General features: G+C 49.6%; 1 protein-coding gene across 1 annotated transcript; it reads right to left on the bottom strand.

Moving 5' to 3' along the window:
• Positions 1-4,610: 4,610 nt before the first annotated feature.
• LOC119921636 (normal mucosa of esophagus-specific gene 1 protein-like) lies at positions 4,611-8,677 on the bottom strand. The gene is made up of 4 exons (XM_038741732.1): positions 8,642-8,677; positions 7,443-7,528; positions 6,140-6,200; positions 4,611-4,679 (listed from the first exon to the last, which is right to left on the bottom strand). Exons 1-4 carry the CDS (start codon positions 8,675-8,677, stop codon positions 4,611-4,613), a joined length of 252 nt encoding a protein of 83 aa, XP_038597660.1.
• Positions 8,678-22,678: the final 14,001 nt, after the last annotated feature.

The raw sequence follows: 22,678 nt of genomic DNA, 5'->3' as shown, positions 1-22,678 counted from the left end.
CCTCTGATGCTAGCCTTCTCACCATGCCTCGATCTCGCCTGTCTCACCGCCGACCCCTGACCCAAGGCCTGGAATGCCCTCCTTTCTCAAACCCGCCAGACAATTACTCTCCTCATCTTCAAAGTCTTACTGAAGGCACATCTCCTCTAAGAGGCCTTCTCAGACTAAGCCACACTTTTTCTCATCTCCCATTCCCTTCCACGTCACCCTGACTTACTCTCTTTGCTCTTCCCCTACTCCTTGCCCCACAGCACTTGTGTATATATTTGTAATTTTATTTATTTATACTGATGTCTGTTTACTTGGTTTCATGTCTGCTTCCCCACCTCTAGACTGTGAGCTCGTTGTGGGCAGGGATTGTCTCTCTTTATTGCTGTATTGTACTTTCCCAGTTACTTAGTACAGTGCTCTGCACACAGTAAGCACTCAATAAATGCAGCTGAATGAATGAACTTCCTCATTGTCACTGGCTTCCTCCAGGTGATTTCCCAGAGCCCTGTAAGTGGAGTTAGGGCAAGGGGACAGCTTACAGCAACAGCCGTCTGTCAAGCGGGCAAGGGAGGGTCTAGTGGCAAGAGCACGGGCTTGGGAGGTGGAGGTTGTGGGTTCTAATCCCGGCTCTGCCACTTGTCTGCTGTGTGACTTTGGGCAGGTTACTTCACTTATCTGTGTCTCAGTTACTTTATCTGTGAAATGGGATTGAGATTGGGAGCCCCAAGTGGGATAGGACTGTGACCAACCTGATTGCATTTTTCTACCCACCCCAGTGCTTAGAAGAGTGAACAGTGAACAGTGCTTAGAGAAGCAGCGTGGCTTAACTTCTCTGTGCCTCAATTACCTCACCTGTAAAATGGGGATTAAGACTGTGAGCCCCACGTGGGACAACCTGATCACCTTGTAACCTCGCCAGCGCTTAGAACAGTGCTTTGTATATAGTAAGCGCTTAATAAACGCCATTACAAAAAGGGCTTGGTACTTAGTAAGCACTAAACAAATACCATAATTATTATTGTTATTTTTAAGGAGGCAGAGATCAGAGTTCTAGGACCTTGAGCAACAGCTGTCCATCAATCAGGCAGGGGGAGGGTCAGGGGCCAGGATTTACAATGGAATGAATGAATTACAATTGAATGAATGAATGAATCTCCTCCAAGAGTCCTTCCCTGATAAGCCCTACTTTCCTCTTCACCATTCCCCTTCTGCATCGCCCTGACTTGCTCCATTTGCTTCATCCTCTATCCCAGCCCCATAGCACTTTCATTCATTCATTCAATCATATTTATTGAGCGCTTTCTGTGTGCAAAGCGCAGTACTCAGCACTGGGAGAATACACTATAACAGCAAACAGACACATTCCTGCCCACAATGAGCTCACAGCCTAGAGGGGGAGACAGATATTAATATATATAAATAAATTGTGGATATATATTTTATATGGATTATATATATGCACAGAGATATAATAATAATAATGATAATAATGGCAGTTATTAAGCACTTACTTTGTGCAAAGCACTGCTCTAAGCACTGGGGATGTTACAAGGTGATCAAGTTGTCGCACAGGGGGCTCACAGTCTTCATCCCCATTTTACAGATGAGGTAACTGAGGCCCAGAGAAGTGAAGTAACTTGCCCAAAGTCACCCTGCTGACAAGTGGTGGAGACTGGATTTGAACCCATAACCTCTGACTCCAAAGCCCGGGCTCCTTCCAATAATCCATGTTGCTTCCACGTGCAAGACATCAACGTACATGCTGTGGGGATGAGAGGGGGGATGAATGAAGGAGCAAGCAAGAGCGGCGCAGAAGAGGGTGAGAGAAGAGGAGAGGAGTGCCCAGTCAGGGGAGGCCTCTTGGAGGAGATCTGTCTGACATGAGAAGCGAGGTGGTACCGGGCCAAAAGCAGGATGTGGGCATGAGGTCAGCGGCGAGCTAGATGAGACCGAGGCGCAGTGAGAAGTTCAGCACCAGAGGAACCAAGTGTGTGGGCTGGGTTGCAGCAGGAGAGTGTCCATATCTACCATTTATTTATTTATTTATATTAACATCTGTCTCCCCCTCTAAATTGTAAGCTCATTCTGAGCAGGGAATATGCCTGTTATATTGTACTCTCCCAAGTGCTTAGTACAGTGCTCTGCACACAGTAAATGCTCAATAAATACGATCGGATGAATGAATATAGCGCGACCACAAAGCCACTTCAATCAATAAATGAACCATATTTACTGAGCGCTTACTATGTGCACTAAGTGCTTGGGAGAGTATGGTACAATTGAAGTAGCAGACGTGCTCCCCGATAAAACGAGCTTACAGTCTAGAGGGAATCAATGAATAGTATTTACTGGCTGCTTTCTCTGTGCAAAGCATTGACTTGGGGGAACATAATACGGTTGGTAGGTATACCTGTATTGTGAAGGATAATAATGATAGTGATAATGGTAATGCATAAATACACGAAAATCTCTTTTGGGAAAGTGGAATTCCTTTACCTCTTTTGAAAGGCCAGGAGGATTTTTCCGGAGATCCTACTCTGGGCAGAGGATGGGAGGGAATGGTTCATTCCTTCATTCCTTCATTCGTATTCATTGAACGCTTACTGTGTGCACAGCACTATAGTAAGCAGTTGGGAAGTACAAACTGGCACCAGAGACAATCCCTATGGTAAGGTCAAGCTTCAGATATGACTCGTGAGCCTTCTCATCTGATCTTGGTTTTTCCTTTTTCTTACATTATTTGTTAAGTGCCTACTAGGTGCCATGCATTGTTCTAAGGGCTTGGGTCTTGTCTTTTGTCGTCGAGTCATTGCCAACCCATAGCGACACCACAGACCCATCTCTTGCAAAAAACCCCGGCTCTCCATCTGCAATCGTTCTGGTAGTGTATCCATAGATTTTTCTTGGTAAAAATACAGAAGAAGTTTACCAGTGCCGCCTTCTGCGTAGTAAACTCGAGTATCCGCCCTCGACTCTCTCCGATTCCGCTGCTGCCCAGCATGGGTGAGTTTTGTCTTTTAGCAGATGATTGTCTTCCATTAGCTAGCCACTGCCCAATCTAGGAATGGAATGGGTAGGTCTCTTGACTCTCTCTCCCATAGCCGAGACTGTAGAGTACTGGAAACCCTCCAGGTATGACAGGGAGAGGGGAAGTGCTTGGGTAGATTCAAGGTAATCAGGGTGGACACAGCCCAGGCCATGTCCCACATGGGGCTCTTAATTTTAATCCTCCTTTTACAGATGAGGGAACTAAAGCCCAGAGAAGTGAAGTGACTTGCCTAAGTTCACACAGTAGTCAAAGAGACAGCTTGGCTTAGTAGAAAGAACACAGGCCTGGAAGTCAGAGGACCTGGGTTCTAATCCCTGCTCTGGCACTTGTCTACTGTGTGACCTTGAACAAGTCCCTCGGTTACCCCATCTGTACAATGGGAATGAAATCCTACTCCTTCCTACTTCGACAATGAGACCCATGTGGGACAAGGACTGTATCCAACCTGATGAACCTATACCTACCCCAGTGCAGAGAACAGTGTTTGGCAAATACTAACGGCTTAACAAGTGACATAATTATTATTATAATAATAATTATGATGGCATTTGTTAAGCGCTTACTATATGCAAAGCACTGTTCTAAGCACTGGGGGATATAAGGTGATCAGGTTGTCGCATGTGAGGCTCACAGTCTTAATCCCCATTTTACAGATGAGGTAGCTGAGGCTCAGAGAAGTTAAGTGACTTGCCCAAGGTCAAACAGCAGACATGTGGCGGAGCTGGGATTAGAATTCATGGCTTCTAGACTGTGAGCCCTCTGTTGGGTAGGGAACGTCTCCTTATGTTGCCAACTTGTACTTCCCAAGCGCTTAGTACAGTGCTCTGCACACAGTAAGTGCTGAATAAATACGATTGAATGAATGAAAGACTGACCTCTGACTCCCAAACCTGAGCTCTTTCCACTGAGCCATCCTGCTTACCAAAATTCTTAAATGGGGGAGCTGGGATTAGAACCCAGGTCCTCTAGGCTGTAAACTTGTTGTGGGCAGGGAATGTGTCTATTTTGTATCCTCCTGTACTCTCTCAAACTCTTAGTACAGTGCTCTGTACACAGTAGGTGCTCAATAAATACGAATGAATGAATGAATGAATGAATGAATTCTGACATTCCAAGCTCCCTAACTGTGAATTTTGAGTGTTTCTTTTTTCAGAATGTGTTCCCTTTGGATGAGCTAAAATTGTCTGAATGGGGAAGCATGCATTCCGCCTTTATTTGGGGCAGAAAAAACGTACTTTATTCAATCTACCTCACAAAGCAGTAGATGCGAACACATTTCCACTCAAGGAAGGCTGAAGCAGGGGAGGCCACCACTGACCTTTCCAAAGGAGAACGTGGACGTCAAACTGGGAGTGCTGGGTTAGGGTCGGATGCCACTTGTCCGGTCCCCAGCCTGCAAGGTGGTCCCTCCGTGGGGCGGGAGACCCCGGACCAAGAAGGCCCCCAGATTGGGGAATGACCCCGAGAATGCAGTGTAAGTATCTCCATGCACTGGTTCGGAAGGTGAATTTGCGCAGAGGTGATTCCTCTGGATTCCCGGGGGGTGGGGGCTGGTGGTTTGGTCTCTTGGTCACTTGGTCAGCCTTCTCACATTCTGAAGTTCCTCGATGGGTTTCCACTGCTGGTTCATCGAGAGAAACTGCAGAGCAGAGAGACAAAACGTGTGTTCCAGGAACCGCAAACCTGGAGAATAAATTATGCTAGATCCTAAGATTCCTAAGCTCCTTATGTCCATATTTGTAATTTATTTATTTCTATTAATCTCTGCCTCCCCTGCTAGACTGCAAGCTCACTGTGGGCAGGGAACGTTTCTGTTATGTTATGTTGTACTTTCCCAAATGCTTAGTACAGTGCTCTGCACAAAGTAAGTGTGCAACAAACACGAAGTGATTGACTGACTGAGGACAGGAATGGTATTTATTAACATTATTGTCCTCTCCTGGGTATTTTGTATACTGTTCTGCAGACAGTAGGTGCTTGGGAAATTTTGCTGATTGATAAGTGAATAGAAAGTGATTTCCCTTGATTTTCACCCAAAAAATAGTTCTCTGCTGTATGTAGGACAGGGACTGCAACAGCATGGCCTAGTGGACAGAGCATGGACCTGGGATCAGAAGGTTATGGGTTCTGATCCTGGCTCTGCCACCTGTCTGCTTGGTGACCTTGGGCAAGTCACTTCACTTTTTTGGTCCTCAGTTACCTCATCTGTAAAATAATGATAAAGACCGTGAACCCCATGACCGTAAACCCCATGTGGGACTGGAACTGTGTCCAGCCAGATTATCTTGCATCTACCCCAGTGCTTAGAACAAGTGCCTGGCACAGAGTAAGTGTTAACAAATGCCATTAAGGCAAGTTACTTCACCTCTCTGTGCCTCAGTTCCCTCATTTGTATAATAGGGATTAAGACGGTGAGCCCCATGTGGGACATGGGCTGTGTCCAACCAGATTAGCTTGTATCTACCCCAGCACTTTGTACAGTTCCTGGCACAGAATAAGCACTTAACAAATAGCAATGAAAAAGTCCATTTGCTTCTCTGTGCCTCAGTTATCTCATCTGTAAAATAGGAATTAAGATTGTGAGCTCCACGTGGGACATGGATGTGTCCAACCAGATTAGGTTGTATCTATGCTAATGTTTAGTACAGTGTCTGACACATAGTAGCTTGTTTCTACTCCAATGCTTAGTACAGTGCCTGGCCCATAGTGAGTGCTTTACAAATACCATAAAAAAATAAAAACAAAATGGTTGTTTAACTCCCACAGTGTCCCTCCTCATCCCTGGGTCAGACTGGGATCTTAAAGATCCAGGAGATGGCCTTTCTGGTCCACCTGCTCTCCCAAACCGACAGGCCCACCCAGCCCAAATGCCCCCGTGCTTCCACCCTTCCCAACCCACACACCGAGAAGTGGCACCAATGCTCCTCTTCCCGGGGCCCAGAGGTCAGGGCAGGGCAGGGCAGGGCAGGGAGGCAGCAGGTAGCTGCCCCTCTAAGAGAATTGAGCTCAGGACCAAGATCATCAGGTCAATGAGCCTGCCATTGTTCAGCGGGGGACGGAGGGGCCCTTCAGAAGAAGGGGCGGAGGTGGGCCCACTACCTTTTGAAGCTGCGTAGGATCCACGTTCTCCCATGGCTCTGGATTTTTGGACCTGTTGAGGCTGAAGCCCAGGATGGCATCCGTTAAGAAAGACGCTAAGCATTTGTAGTGTCCCCCTGAAAATGACATTTCTGAACTTCCTATCCGCTCCCCCCCCCCCGCCCCCAGACTGGAAGCTCACTGGGGGCAGGGAACGTGTCTATCATTTCTGTTATATTGTACTCGTCCAGGCGCTTAGTGCAGTGCTCTACACACAGTAAGAGATCAGTAAGTACCATGGATTGCAAACTTGTGTCTAGACTCTAAACTTGTTGTGGGCAGAAACCGTGTCAACCAAATCTGTTATATTGTACTCGCGAAAGCACTTAATGCAGTGCTCTGCACACAGAGAATACCCAATCGATAGCACTGATTGTTAGCTCGTCTCTAGACTGCAAGCCCGGTGTGCGCAGGGAATGTGTCTACCAATTCTGTTTACTGTACCCTCCCAAACAGTGCAGTTCTCTGCATAAAGTAAGTGCTTGATAAATGCCATTGATTGATAGACTGTATTGTTTTGTTGTAATACCAAACAGTACAGTGCTCCGCACACAGTAAGTGCTCATTAATTGATTGATCATACCATTGATTGACTTAATTATGTTGTACTCTCCTTCAACCCCACCAAACTTCAACAGCCCTGAACAGGAACTGAATCAATCAATCAACCAGCGGTAATTATTGAGCACTTACTGTATGCAGAACATTGTACTAAGTGCTTGGGAGAACCCAGTACGATAGAATTAGCAGACGCGTTCCCTCCCTACAAATCAAACTTGCAGTCTAGAGGAAGAGACAGGCATTAATTAGAAATAAATTACAGATATGTACCTACATGCTGTGGAGCTAGTTGTGGGGGTTAGGTGATGAATAAAGGGGCATGTCAGGGAGATGCAGAAGGGAGTGGGAGAAGAGGACGGCTTAGTTTGGGAAGGCCTCCTGGAGGAGATGTGCCTCCAATAAGGCTTTGAAGGCAGGGAGAGTAGTTGCTGTATGGATGCCCCTTAAGCCACTGATATTCAACCCATCCCTATTCCAAAGCACTTGGGTTTCTATACCTACACTCTGTCACTTCTCCTACTTGTCTGCCTCCCTATCTATACTCTAAGCTCACCGTGGGTAGGGAGTGTGTCCGTTACATTGTTCTACTGTAGTCTCCCGAGCACTACTGCAGTGCTCTGCACCCAGTGAGTGCTCAATAAATGCCACCGACTGATCGATTGATGGAATGACTGCCGGACAGGTCCTGGGGCCTGCCACTCACATGACGGCCGTTTTGAAGAGACAGTAAACGGACACGGAGATGGCTCCCAACCCGGCGATGGTGACGATAATGGCCAGCGGGATGGACTGGGGAGCAGCCAAGGCAAAGATAGCGGTCAGGGGCCGGAGTCAAGGGGCAGGTGGCCCTGGGGGACCTGGGTTGGGGAGGGGGAAGGGTGGCAGGGCGGAGGAGATTGAGGACGAAAAGGAACCGAGGTGGGGGTGAGGAGATAGGGGTAACAGGGAGGAGATTGGGGAGGAGGGAGGGATAGAGAGGGGAAGAGATTGGGGGAGAAGGAGGTGGGACGAGGAGATGGGAGGAGATGGGGGAAGATAGAAGTGGGAAGAAAGGAGGTAAGAGTAGCCAAGGAGAAAAATAGGGGGCAATGGGGGTAGAAGATGGAGAGGAATAAGTTGGGGGAGGAAATAGAGATAGTCGGGGGGAGGAGATGGGGAGGAAAAAGTGGGGGGAAAGAGGTAGGAGTAGCAGAGGAGGAGATGGGAAGAGGATGTGGAGGAAGGGGTTATGGTAGTAGGGGGAGGATGGGGGAAAAGGAGGTGGGGAAGAAGTAGGTAGGGGAAGGAGATGGGGAGGAGGTAGGGGAATAAAGAAGTTGGAAAAAGGTGGGCGTAGAAGAGGAGGAAATACGGGAAAGTGGGGGGAGAAAATGGGGAGGAGGAAGTGGGGGAAAGGAGGTAGGGTTAGCAGGGGAAGAGATGGTAAGAGGACATGGGGGAGGAGTTTGGGGAGAAGTAGGTGGAGGGAAGAGATAATAATAATAATAATAATAATGATAATGGTATTTATTAAGCGCTTACTATGTGCAAGGCACTGTTCTAAGCGCTGATATTCAATTAGATGGGTGGAGATGGGGAGGAAATGGGGGAAGAAAGGGGAGGAAGAGGCAAGGGAAGGGGTAGCAGGGGAAAGCGACTAGGGGAGAAAGAGGTGTGGGACGGAGGTAGGTGTAGCAGGGAGCAGAGGAGGAGGAGAGGAGGAGGAGAGGAAAGAAGGTTACAGTAGTTGCTGGGGAGAGATTTGGGAAGAAGGAGGTGGGGGTAGCAGGGAGGCAAAGGAAATGGGGAGAAAATAGGGATGGCGGGGTTGGGGGGAGTAGGAAGGAGGAGATAAGGAAAGTGAGAGTGAGACGGGGGCAGGGGGAAATGGGGAAGAGGCCGAAGGAGGGGAAGACCGCCGACCTCTTTCTTCTTCATCAGGATTTGGAAGATGCCCATGGTGGCCAGCCTAGGAAGGAGCAGACAGGCGGTGGAGAGTCTGGTCAGGATGGGCTGGGACAGGCGGCCCCCAGGGGAGCAGTGGGAGTGGGCCCAGGAGTGAGGGAGAGGGGTGTGGGGGAGGGAGGGGCAGGGAGAAAGAGAGGGGCAGAGGAGTGAGAGGAGCAGGAGGGAGCAATGAGAGAGGAAGAAGGGGAGAAGGAAAAGAGGGAGAAGAGAGGCAATCAGCGTGACAGTGGAAACAGCACGGGCTTGGGAGTCAGAAGGCCAAGGGTTCTAATCCCAACTCTTCCACTTGTCTGCTGTGTGAACTTGGGCAAGCCACTTAACTTCTTTGTGCCTCAGTGACCTCATCTGTAAAATGGGAATTAAGATGTGAGCCGCACGTGGGACAACCTGATTACTATGTATCAAACCCAGCTATTAGAACAGTGCTTGGCACATTGTAAGTGCTTAACAACATACCTTTAAGGAGGAGTAAAGGAAGGAGGGTGGGCTTTGAAAAGAGCTGCTGAGGGCAGGGCAGGCAGGTCTGGGGGAGGTCTGTATCTACCTCAGTGCTTAGAACAGTGTAAGTGCTCAACAAGTACCATAACTAAAATTATATTAATTAATTAATAGGGAAGGAGATGAAGAAACTAAGAGAAGATTTGTCCAAGGTCACAGAGATCAGGCCACTGGCAGAGCTGGGATTAGAGCTCTAGTCGCTCTTTACTATATTTGTGTTAAAATGTCATTTATAAGCACTTTGTGTCAGGCACTTTTCTAAGCGCTGAAGTAGATACAAGGTCATCAGGTTCGACGCAGTCCATGTGTTGGATCCCCATTTTACAGATGAGGGAAATGATACTCAGTGAAGCGAAGTGACTACCCCCAAATCGCACAGCAGGTAAATGGCAGAGCTGCGATTGGGACCCATGTACTTCTGATTCCCAAGCCCGTGCCCTATTGTCTACTGTCATCTCCCGAGCGCTCAGTACAGTACTCTGTGCACAATAAGAGCTCAATATATACGATTGAATGAATGAATTAATGCCATTGATTAATGAGTGTTCCCAACAGGGGTGGCCCTTCATTCATTCAATTGTATTTATTGAGCGCTTACTCTGTGCACAGCACTGTACTAAGCGCTTCCGAAGTACAAGTCGGCAGCATATATAGACGGTCCCTACTCAACAACGGATGCCACCTGAGGTTAGCAAGTCACAAGTGGTGGCGTGTGGACAGCTGTGTACCCAGGGCGTGGCTTCCTGAGGAGCGGAGGGAGGGGAAGTAACAACATGGTTTCGTAGGTAGATCATGGGCCTGGGAGTTACGAGGACCTGGGTTTAAATCGCGGCTCTGCCACATGTCTGCTGCCGGACCTTGGCGAAGTCACTTCACTTTTATGGGCCTCAGTTCCTTCATCTGTTAAATGGGTATTAGGGGTGTGAGCCCCACGGGGAACAGTGACTTTGTCCAACTTGATTAATTTGTATCTAGCCCGGCACTTAGAACAGTACCTGGCAAAGTGTTAGCGCTTAATAAATACCATAATTATTAGCATAATTTCCCACTAGGCTGGGTCATGAGGGGCTGCCGCCACCATCTCGGCAGGCTGTAACACGTCTGCCTCAGATGGTCGCCTTAGGGATGTTACTGCCATTCTGGGCTATGGCCACATGTTTGTTCCAGGAGGATGGGTCCCTTCAAACACAACCCCAACCCCCAAACATTGGTGTGTGTCCCCCCCCCCCTCGAATCAAATCAGTTACTCACCAGACAACACCCAGCTAGAATAGGACATGTCGGCCATGGACAGGGATTCACTTCAGGCCTCCACAGCCCTCTCAGTGTACCAGCTGTCAGTGGCTTCCAGAACCTTCTCCGTCCTTTGGACGGTACTAAGGGGAGAGGGGAGACTGGGCCAGTACCCCAACTCCTGCCCTCTACTCTCCACCATCAAATGGAAAACTTAGGAACTCTGGGTTTTGTCACGATTCCCAGAAACGGCCTTGGGCGCATTTGATGGCTGAACTCCAAGGAGCCCAAGTGGAAGTTTCTACATCCCCCTGCCTCCTCACCAGAGCAACCCCCTGCCCGACAGTGGTACATTCTCAAGCCCCCTCTCTCATCCCCCCCCCCAGACGCAACAGACATTCACTCCACTGGTGTGAGTGGGGGGCCTCTCTCACCACACTGCTTTGCTGAGCCCATCCTCTAACTGTGGGTGTCCCTAAAGGTTCAGTTCTGGGTCCCTGTCTTTTCTCCAACTACACTCCCTTGGAAAACTCATTCACTCACACAGCTTCAACTATCACCTCTATGCTCATGACACCCAAATCTACAACTCCAGCCCTGATCTCTCTCCTTCTCTGCAGTCCTGCATTTCCTCCTTGCTTCAAGAATGCCCTCTCATCACCTCAAACTTAATATGGTTAAAACTGAACTTTTCTTCCCCCACGAACCCTGTCCTCCTGCTCACTTTCCCATCGCTGCCGACGGTACCACCATCCTTCCTGTCTCTCAAACCCATAACCTTGGTATTATCCTTGACTCCTCCCTCATTCCACCCACATATTCAAGTCATCACTAACTCCTGTCAGTTCTACCTTCCCAACCGTGCCAAAAGTCACCCCTTCCTCTCCATCCAAACTACCACATTAATACAAGCACTTATCTTAGTCCACCTAGATTACTGTATCAGCCTCCTTGCTGACTTCCCTGCCTCCTGTCTCTGCCCAGTCCAGTCCATACTCCATTCTGCTCGCCGAATCATCTTCCTTCAAAAACATTAGAATCTTGTTTCCCCACTAGAAACTGTAGTGGTTGCCCATCTACCTCCACAATAAACAAAAACTCATCAATGGTTTTCAAGCACTTAATCGTCTACCCCCCTCCTACCTCACCTTGCTACTCTCCTCCAACCCAGCTTGTAAATTTGTTCCTCTGTTGCTAACCTTCTCACTGTACCTCGATCTCATTTCTCTCGCTGCCGACCTCTCACCCACAACCTATCTCTGGCCTGGAAACTCCTTTCCTCCTTTCATACAGATAGTTGCTCTCCCCCACTTCAAAGCTTTATGAAAAGCCCATCTGCTCCAGGAAGCTTTCCCCGACTGAGCCCTTTTCTTCCACTCCCTTCTTTTCCACTCATACTTGCTCCTTCACTCGTCCTATCTCCCTTTCCCATGGCACACATTCACATATCTGTAATTTATTTATCTTTTTATATTAATGTCTGTCTCCTCCTATAGACCGTGAGCTCGGTTGTAGGCAGGGAATGCGTTTGATGGTATATTGTCCTCTCCCAAATATTTAGCACAGTGCTTTGCATATAGTAACCACTCAATAAATATGGTTAATAATACAACACTCTGCTCCGTGACCTTGGGCAAGTCACTTCATTTATCTTTGGCTCAATCACCTCATCTGTAAAATGGAGATGAAGATCGTGAGCTAAGGCAGGATAGGGACTGTGTCTGATCTGATCAGCTTGTACGTACCCCAGCGTTTAATAAAGTGCCTGGTACATAGTATGTGGTTGCCTACCAACCTTCGTATCAAGCAAAAACTCCTATTGGCTTCAAAGCTCTCTATCACCTCACCCCCTCCTACCTCACCTCCCTTTTCTTCTTCTACATCCCAGCCCGCACACTCTACTCCTTTGGTGCCGTTTACCTTCTCACTGTGTCTCGTTCTTGCCTGTCCTGCCGTTGACCCCTTGGCCTACCTCTGGCCTGGAATGCTCTCCCTCCTCAAATCTGCCAAACTAGCACACTTCCCTCTTTCAAAGCCCTACTGAAAGCTCACCTCCTCCAGGAGGTCTTCCCAGACTAAGCCCCCTTTCTTCTGCTCCCCCAGCACTTGTGTATGTATGTATATATTTATAATTCTATTTATTACTGTGTATTTATCTGTAATTCTATTCATTTATATTGATGCTATTGATGCCTGTTTACTTATTTCGATGTCTGTCTCCCCCCTTCTAGACTGTGAACCGACTGTGGGCAAGGATTGTCTCTGTTGCTGAATTGTACTTTCCACGCGCTTAATGCAGGGCTGTGCAAACAGTAAACACTCAATAAATAGAATCGAATGAATGAAAAGTGCTTAATACCATAAAAGAAAACCCCAAAATCCCTCAACCAGGAGAGGTGGCTGACACTGGGGACTTGGGCCCAAACGTGTTCTGGGTGGAATAACATTCGCATGCCTGTTGCATGGACAACTGCCAAGGGCAGGAGTGTGGCACCCTGGATAGAGCGCGGGCCCGGCAATCATAAGGCCCCAGGTTCCAATTCCGACTCTGCCACTTGTTTGCCTGACCTGGGATACCTTGTTTGTATGACCTGGGATAAGTAACTTCACTGAGCCCCGGTCACTTCATCTGGAAAATGGAGATTAAGACTGTGAGCTCCATGTGGGACACGGACTGTATCCGACCTGATTAGCTTGTGTCTACCCTAGTGCTTAGAACAATGTACATGACATGTAGGAAAGCGATTAACAAACATCATAAAAAACCAAAAAGACTTATGAGTACTTGGGAGCGTCTTTAACTTGGATTTTGTGCACTGTGTATTTGCCCCTGGCCCTTGATGCTGTTTTAATGTTTGCGTACTTGTTCCCGATGTTGCCTAGAGTCACAAATGGAGCACCTTCTTGGGAGAGGTACTCTGTCCAAGAACCACCTGTGTCCGCTTGCCCAGGGCTTAGCACAGTGCTCTGCACACAGTAAGCCAATCAACCAATCATATTTATTGACTGCTTACTGTGTGCAGGGCACCATTTTAAGAGCTTGGGACAGTTCAACGAAACAATAAAACAGACACATTCCCTGACCATTACCTTAACAAATAACGTTATTATTATTATTATTACTGCTATCTGATTGGTGGCTGAGAATTCTGGCTCCTCAAATGAAGAGAGGCATGTTTCGGTCAAACGATAATTAGAGGTCCTTTATAAAGAAGCAGGCAGACATTGCCGTTTCCCAGATACAAGAACGTGTGGACGGTGCCCCAGAACATTGGGGTCATTGCCCGGACACAAATGTCAACCACCCAAATGTGAGGTTGCAGTCCACAGGACCAAACAATGGACAGGCGGTCTTTACAGCTTCTCTAAATCAGAGAATAATTCTTGTTTTCTAAATAAGCCTTCATAAAGATCCAAATCTTTCTGGAGTATCGACGGTCGCACGGTCACTAGGGATCTCACGAAGTGCTCCCGTTTCACGGGGGTGGCTCCAGACCATTCTCCTGCAGAGCCAGCAAGGCGGCCTTAAAGGGAATCGAGCAAAGCGGTTAGTTTGATGGAACAGGTGGGGAGGTCAAACTTCTTTCTAGCCGACTTTCAGGAACAAGTCTGTGGGGGCAGCTTCAAGCAAAAGGCTGCAGGATAATAAGCTCAGAACTCAGTCTTGGGAGGTGGTAGGGAAATGTGTCTTTTTACTCTCTCCCAACCGCTTATACAGTGCTTTGCATATAGTAAGCACTCAAAAAATGATTGAATGAATGAATGAATGTCATCTTCCTGCCCCTTTACCATTGAATCAGTGGTTACTATTGGTGCATTCTCCATGAGAGAGACACCCCAAGGACCTCTCGCCTCGGTAGCACGTGTGCTAAGCTATCAATCTACGCTATTTATTGAGCACATACTATGTGCAAAGCACCGTACTGAGCACTTGGGAGAATCCAAGACAACCAAATTAGCAGGCACATTCAATCAATCAATCAATCAATCTTATTTATTGAACGCTTACTGTGTGCAGAGCACTGTACTAAGCGCTTGGGAAGTACAAGAGACAGTCCCTACCCAACAGTCGGCTCACAGTCTAGAAGGGGGAGACAGAGAACAAAACCAAACATACTAACAAAATAAAATAAATAGAATAGATATGTACATGTGAGATAAATAAATAAATAGAGTAATAAATATGCACAAACATATATACATATATACGGGTGCTGTGGGGAAGGGAAGGAGGTAAGATGGGGGGATGGAGAGGGGGGCGAGAGGGAGAGGAAGGAAGGGGCTCAGACTGGGAAGGACTCCTGGAGGAGGTGAGCTCTCAGTAGGGCCTTGAAGGGAGGAAGAGAGCTAGCTTGGCGGATGGGCAGAGGGAGGGCATTCCAGGCCAGGGGGATGACGTGGGCCGGGGGTCGATGGCGTGACAGGCCAGAACGAGGCACGGTGAGGAAATTAGCGGTTGAAGAGCGGAAGGTGCGGGCTGGGCTGTAGAAGGAGAGAAGGGAGGTGAGGTAGGAGGGGGCGAGGTGATAGAGAGCCTTGAAGCCGAAGCTGAGGAGTTTCTGCCTGATGCACAGATTTATTGGTAGCCACTGGAGATTTTTGAGGAGGGGAGTAACATGCCCAGAGCGTTTCTGGATAAAGACAATCCGGGCAGCAGCATGAAGTATGGATTGAAATTGGCAGAGACACGAGGATGGGAGATCAGAGAGAAGGCTGATGCAGTAGTCCAGACGGGATAGGATGAGAGCTTGAACGAGCAGGGTAGCAGTTTGGATGGAGAGGAAAGGGCGGATCTTGGGAATGTTGCGGAGCTGAGACCGGCAGGTTTTGGTGACGGCTTGGGTGTGAGGGGTGAATGAGAGAGCGGATTCGAAGATGACACCAAGGTTGCGGGCTTGTGAGACGGGAAGGATGGTAGTGCCGTCAACAGAGATGGGAAAGTCAATGCGACTGCAGGGTTTGGGAGGGAAGACAAGGAGTTCAGTCTTGGACATGTTGAGTTTTATGCGGCTGGCAGACATCCAGATGGAGATGTCGTGAAGTCAGGAGGAGATGCGAGCCTGGAGGGAGGGGGAGAGGGCAGGGGCATAGATGTAGATCTGGGTGTCATCAGCGTAGAGATGATAGTTGAAGCCGTGGGAGCGAATGAGGTCACCAAGGGAGTAAGTGTAGATCGAGAACAGAAGGGGAACAAGCACTGAACCTTGGGGAACCCCCACAGTAAGGGGATGGAAGGGGGAGGAGGAGTCTGCAAAAGAAACCGAGAATGCCTGCCCAAAAGGAGTCTACAGTCTAGAATGACAGGATTCTCCTCCAAATATCCTTCAGGCTTCCTGAGCCCTTTGGGAAATTTGAACCAAAATAACCAAAACCTAAAATGAATTCTCCGGTTCGTTCGGTTGGCTAGGGCAGCGGGAGATGCCGTCAGGGAGGGGCAACGAAAAGGGCGAGGCTGAGTTTGGGGGGTGGGAAACTGCCTTTCCCATAAACCACTGCTTCACCTGGGATGGCTGCCTGCAGGAAGTGGGGCGGTGGGGTCTAGACGGAATCCAGGGAGAGCTGATGTCCAGACTGAAGACTTCCAATCTCCCTGGACATCCGAACAGAGTCAGGCCGGAATTCCGAGCTCTCTCTCAATCCTCTCCCGGCTGGCCCCCTTTCTCCCGCTGGCACCTCCTCCAATTCACAGTATTTCCTGATCGTCTCCTCTGCTCTGAGCCCTGCGCTAACTGACCCCAATGTGAGAACTCACTTCTCGGCACAGGTTAATGAGGTCGGCTGCGGAGAACTAGTGGGTCTGCGCTGCCAAACTTTCCAAGGATACGCCCGCCCCCAGGGTGGTTTTATCAGTGCAGACTTTGATAATCGATAGCCTTTCCTAAGAGCAATCGCTGTAAGACCTACGTCCACCGACATGCCATCCTGCTATACGAAGCGGTACGGTCTAGTGGATAGAACCCGGGCCCGGGAGTCGGGAGGACCTGGGTTCTAATCCCAGCTCCCATTTGTCTGCTGGGTGACCTCGGCCAAATCACTTGACTTCTCCCTCAGCTGGAAAATTGGAATTAAAACCGTGAGCCCCATGTTGGACAGGGACTGTGTTCAACCTGATTAGGTTTTCTCTACTCCAGAGCTTTGTACAGTAATGTACATACAGTAAACTTTAAACAAATATCATCGTTATTATTATAATTATCTGCTTCCTGAAATACTGCACCTCACAGTATAGCTTTCAGACCCACTGAGACCAAGCACTCTTCAAGCCGTTAACTAGTGTCATAACTTTTGAGCCCTTACTGTGTCACCCACTGTCCCACTGAGTCATGTAAAATCCATTTGGTTCATATACAAGTGGAACTTTTGACATCAGCAAAATGGGATCATGTTTGAATTTTAAGAAAAAAAAATGACAATGCTCAAAATTGGAGAAGATGAACAAGCACCCAGTCCTTAGGAGAAAAAGCATTGGTAAGCAGCAAGGGGAAAAGTGTGGCCTAGAGGAAAGAGCATGGACCTGGGAGTAAGAGGCCCTGGGTTCTAATCCCAGCTCCACCACCTGCCCTCTGCGGGAACTTGGGCAAGTTCATTAAGCAACTGTACTTACTGAGCACTTACTGTGTGCAGAGCACTGTGCTAAGTGCTTGGGAGAGTACAATCAAACAGAGCTGGTAGTCACGTTCCCGTAACGTCTCTGTGCCTCAGATTCCTCATCTGGAAAGTGGGGATTAAATTTCCGTTCTCCCTCCAATTTAGACTGAGATCCCTTCAAAGCCCTCCTGAGAGCTCACCTCCTCCAGGAGGCCTTCCCAGACTGAGCCCACCCCTTCCTCTCCCCCTCCTCCCCCTCCCCATCCCTCGGCCTTACCTCCTTCCCCTCCCCACAGCACCTGTATATACGTATATATGTTTGTACATATTTATTACTCCATTTATTTATTTTATTTGTACATATTTATTCTATTTATTTTATTTTGTTAATATGTTTTGTTTTGTGCTCTGTCTTCCCCTTCTAGACTGTGAGCCCGTTGTTGGGTAGGGACCGTCTCTATATGTTCCCAACTTGTACTTTCCAATCGCTTTGTACAGTGCTCTGCACACAGTAAGTGCTCAATAAATACGATTGAATGAATGAATCTCAATGGGACAGGGTCTGTGTCCAACTTGATTTTCTTGTATCTACCCCAGGGCTTAGGTACGATGCTTGGCACACAGTAAGGGCTTAATAAATACCATCATCATGATTACTTCTCCACTGCTTCCCGGCCCTGGCCGGTCTCTGCCTCTCTGACCCGGTCGCCCCCCGCCTCTCGGTCCTGGTTCCCCTCTGCTTCTCAGCCCTAGTCCCACTGTCTCCCGGCACAAGCACCGCTCTGCCTCCCAGCCCCAGGCCCCCTGTCTCCCGGCCCAGGTACTCCTCTGCCCTCTGCCTCCTGTCTCTGGTCCCCTGTCTAATGGACCTTGTCCCCCTCTGCCTCCCTGACCTTGTCCCCCACACTTCTCGGCCCTGGTCCCCCTTTACGTCCCGGCCCAGGTACCCCACTCCCTCCTGGCCCCAGTCCCCCTCTACCTCCCGACCCCTGTCCACCATCTACTTGCCCGGGTACTCCTCTGCCTCCCGGCCCAGTTCCCCCTCTGCCTCCCGGCCCAGGTCACCCCCAGCCTTCAGGTCCTGGTCCCCTCTACCATCCTGCCCTGGTCGCCCCCCTCCTCTTGGCCCTGGTCCTCCCTGCCCACCTGCGCTGGTCCAGCTCTGCCTCCCATCCCTGGTTCCCCTGTGCCTGACGGCCCTAGTTCCCCTTCAGTTCCAAGAAGCTGGGTACAAGGGCAGGGAAGCAGAGGAACAAATCTGCCCACAGGATCTGGTCTCCGTTTCCCGGCCCAGGTCCCCCTGTGCCTCCCACCCTGGTCCCAGGACTCCCGGCCCCAGTACCCCTCTGCCTCCTGGACTTGGTCCTCCTCTGCCTCCAGGACCTGGTCCCCCTCTGGTTCGCTACCCTTGTCCCCCACTGCTTCTCGGCCCTGGTCCCCTTTTGCCTTGCGGCCCAGAAACCCCTCTGCCTCCGGGCCCTGGCCCCCCTCATCCTCCCAGGCCTGATCCCACGTCTCCCGGTCCAGGTACCCCTCTGCCTCCTGGCCCTGGTCTCCCAGTGCCTCCCTGCCCTGGTTCCCTCTCCGCTTCCAGGCCCTGGGTTCCCCCTACCTCCCGGATCTGTCCCCCAGTCTCAAGAATCAGGTACCTCTTTTCCTCCTGGCCATGGTCCACTGTCTTCTGGCCTAGGTAACCCTCTTCCTCCTGGCCATGGTGCCCTTCTGCCAACCCGCCGTCATTCCTATCTTCCTCGAGGCTCAGGTACCCCTCTACCTCCCTGCAGTGGTCCCCCTGTCTTCCAGTTCAGGTACCCCTCTGCCTCCTGGCCTTGGTCTGCCCCTGCCACCCCTCCCTGTTCTCCCCTGACACCCAGACCTGGTTACTCTGTGCCTACCGGCTCTGGTCTCCCAGGGCCTCCAGGCCTTGGTTTATTCTACCTCCAGGCCCTTGGGTGAGTCTCCGTCCCAGCCCTGAGTCTCCTCTATATCCCGGCCCTGGTCCCATGTCACCCAGTGTGGTGTATTAAGGCACGGACTCCGGCTAGGGTAAGCACGAAATCGTTTATTGGGTTAAGTAGCAAGACCTTTATATCTTTCAGTCACATTCTGTATTTTTCCATGTTCCTGTGTTTATAACTAACACAGAAATTCTGTAACCTTCAAAACCAGCAACAAATAACACCCGTATATGCAAGGCCGTATGGCCGATAACAAGTAACTCCTGCCTGTACAAGGCTGTGATAATAGAGACCAGCATTTTGGCCACAGCTCTCCTCTCGGTTCCTTGTTTACCTGGCCCTGCTGTTCCCCACATCTCCGCCTCTTTTGTTTAAATATAAATAGTGCATCTAAAGAAGAGAAACAATTCCCATACCATACATTGGTCAGGTTAATACAGTAAGTGTGGTTGCAGTGGCTTATGGTAGCCGCTTGTGCCAGCGCAAAGATGTAGGGATGTGAAGTGCAAATCATAACTTTGTAGTGTTAGCAGTATGATTAGACAGGGTGAGAGTCCATAAGGTACGATGAATAAACGTGAAGCCTAAATGCCAAATTCCCGTATGCAATGGGGAGGCGTTGGTGGTGGTGGGCATATAAAACTATAAAAGAGGGCCCAGCCAACCCACCGCCATGCCAGGATACACTATGGTTATGGATGCCGAACCCAACAGAGTGGTTGCTCGCCGCGTCCCACAGAACCCCATGAGGGCCCCAGTGCAAAATAGTTCCCATAGTTCTGTTGACGCTAACAGGATCAGGACCGAGCCCGCGACACGGCTGCCAGTTTATCCTTGCCTTGTTTGCGAGTGAGTCCTCCGTAAAACGGGGCAAGTCGGGGGTATATATCCTCACTTCCATCAGGTTGTGGAAAGAAGATTGCTCCAGACACACCCGGGATGCTTATTAAAGTGTAATTCTTTGTTCCACGTTTGTCCATCACTATCAGGTGTTGCTGAGGCGACACTGGAATACATCCGATGTCGCTGTCATTACTATTTGTCAGACAAAGGGGTGGAAGGTCAGTTACAAACTCAGGATGGTTGATAGCAAAAAAACTATTATTATCAGGCCCTCCGTCTATCGCCGGGGGCATCCATACCCCACCTATTCATTCAGTGTCATTATTCCCGATAGGTGGTGTAGGATCCCACCGGTTATAGGTTTGAAGACGGGTGGATCAAGAATATGTGCCCGGTAAAGTCCATTCCCCGTTACAGGCAGGCAAAGACTTCCCATCAGGCTACAGATATAAGCATTCTGACCGTATCGAGCCCCGTATCAGGGGGCGCCGCCCGCGTCTTCGCCATCCTGGTGGTCCTCCGCAGATTGTGGTATCTCTGTCTTGAAGGGCTTAACACAACGCTCCGGCAGCCAGTAGGGGCCGGAGGGCAGAGACACACAGGCGTACCCACGGCCCCAGGTGATCAGAGGTACAGGTCCTTGCCACTGTTCCGACCCAAGAGGTCTATAATACACACGGGGCCTTTCGGGCCACGTAGTGTCTCGTCCAAAGTGGCGCTGTGCTGCCGTAAGGGACAAATCAGACAAGGTTATAAAATTTAAAACGTATGTAGCCTTGTATAAGCGTTCCTGGGGAGTCATTCCCATGGGATTCCCCCTCTTTTGTTTAAATAACAGAGCTTTAAGCATGTGGTGCATCTGTTCCACAATGGCTTGCCCAGTAGGGGAGTAAGGGATACGAGTAACATGGCGCACCCCCCAATCCTGGAGAAAGAGCTGTACCCTACGAGAGACATAGGAGGGGCCATTATCAGTTTTAACAGTAACCGGGACCCCCATGACGGTGAAACAGTGCAGCCAATGTCGAACCACATCATGAGCCTTTTCACCCGCATGGGCGGTGGCCTCAACAAGATGCGAGAAGGAATCAACAGTAACATGAACATAACGCAGTCTACCAAATTCGGCCACATGAGTGACATCGGATTGCCAAATGTCATTGGATCGAAGGCCGCGGGGATTCACCCCCGCAGGAATAGGTACTGAGGACAGTTGCTGACAATCGGGACAAGCGCTAACAATATTCCGCGCTTGTTGAATAGTCAGCGAAAATTGTTTGCGCAGAGACCGCGCATTCTGGTGGAAGAACTCGTGAGAAAGCCGCGCCTGAGTCAACAGATTTGGCCGTACTACATACATTGTTAAAGTATCCGCTACAGCATTGCCCTCGGTCAGCGGGCCAGGCAATGCCGTATGTGATCTGATATGGACGACAAAATACGGGTGAGACCTTTATGTTAACAGGCGCGATAATCGCAAAAGCAATTGAAATAAGAGGTGATTCCTTAATAAAGGCCCCTTCCAGGCGTTGAACTACAGTACCCGAGACGTACGCAGAGTCTACTATTAGATTCAGAGCTTCTGATGCAAATAATTCAAAGGCTCGCACAGCGGCGGCCAATTCCACAATCTGGGTTGATCCCTGTACTTGGAAAACGTCCGATTCCCAAGCGTGCGAGGCACCTTTCCAGACGACTACCGCCTTTCATGGTGAAGGAGGCAGCCTCGGTAAAGGCGACCCGGTTTAATTGAACCTGTACTTGGGGCATGGCAAACTGCCCTTGCCCTACTAACTCATCCACCCCAAGATTAATATTGTTAGCAATATTATCCATAACTTGCAGGGTAACAGCTTCCCGATACTCAGAGTCCCACACAGAGTACTGTGTCTGGCTAAGCAACAAACGCAGCAAAGTGAGCCAGTCATGGGGTGTCATCACGTACGATTCAGAGACAGCCACTAATAGATTCATTGTATAGGACGACTGTAACCCATAATCGCGAACACGTTTCCGCAACTCCTTAATCAACTCATAAGGGAGAGAGTCATACTGAGCCGGCCGCCCGGGAAGATACACCACCGGCATCGCTTGCAGTAGCTGTACATCCCCTCGGCGCAATGCCTCCTGCCGGCAGCCCGAAAGGGCCCCGGTATAGGCAGGCTGCGCCGTAGCAGGCACAGCATATACATACAGCAGCGCAGCAGACAAAGGGGGAGCAAGGGGGGAGGGTTAACGATCGACAAAGGGGATACCGCTTGCAGGCGCTGGGTCTGCAAAATGTCCTTTATTGTGGGTGCGGCAGCAGCCGTCGTTGTAAGAGGGGCCAAAGGCGGGTATCGATCAGATCCCTCCTTCGGGTCTGCAGTCCCAGAGGATCGCCAGAGTCACTATGATCCTGGTCCTGATACAAATCCTCGGGATCCGGAACAGTAGCGTACACCGGTTCCAATACCTCTGTTGGAGGCAAAACTTCAAAGGACAGGGGGGTCCTCCTGATCACTCTCTGCCCCCAAGTCGCGCGCCGCCGGCGTCTCCTGCAACACCCGTTCAGCGGGATGCAGCGCCCGCAGAGCCGTAAAAACAGTTTTCCATGTAATCAGTACCCCTTTGAGTAGGGGCTGCTACAAACTTTCACTAGTCTGTTGCTCCTGGCCCACCTTTTGCCATAAGGTAAGATGATAAGAACCACGTTCAGGGAACCATGTACAATGATCCCGAATCCATACTAATAACTGGACCACCTGCACAGGTGGCACCTTGAACCCCTGCTCCTTGAAAATACGCTGCAATATTTCGAGCAGTAATTTTTGCTCTCTCTTGGCTGATTGCCCCATGCTGTCAATTCTTCCACGGATGCTCACCTTTCCGT

The sequence above is a fragment of the Tachyglossus aculeatus genome (assembly GCF_015852505.1).
Source record: "Tachyglossus aculeatus isolate mTacAcu1 chromosome 12 unlocalized genomic scaffold, mTacAcu1.pri SUPER_6_unloc_4, whole genome shotgun sequence".
In the NCBI taxonomy this organism is placed as follows: Eukaryota; Metazoa; Chordata; class Mammalia; order Monotremata; family Tachyglossidae; genus Tachyglossus; species Tachyglossus aculeatus.
Note: the sequence above shows the minus strand (reverse complement) of the source record. Positions and strands in the feature narration are given on the sequence as shown.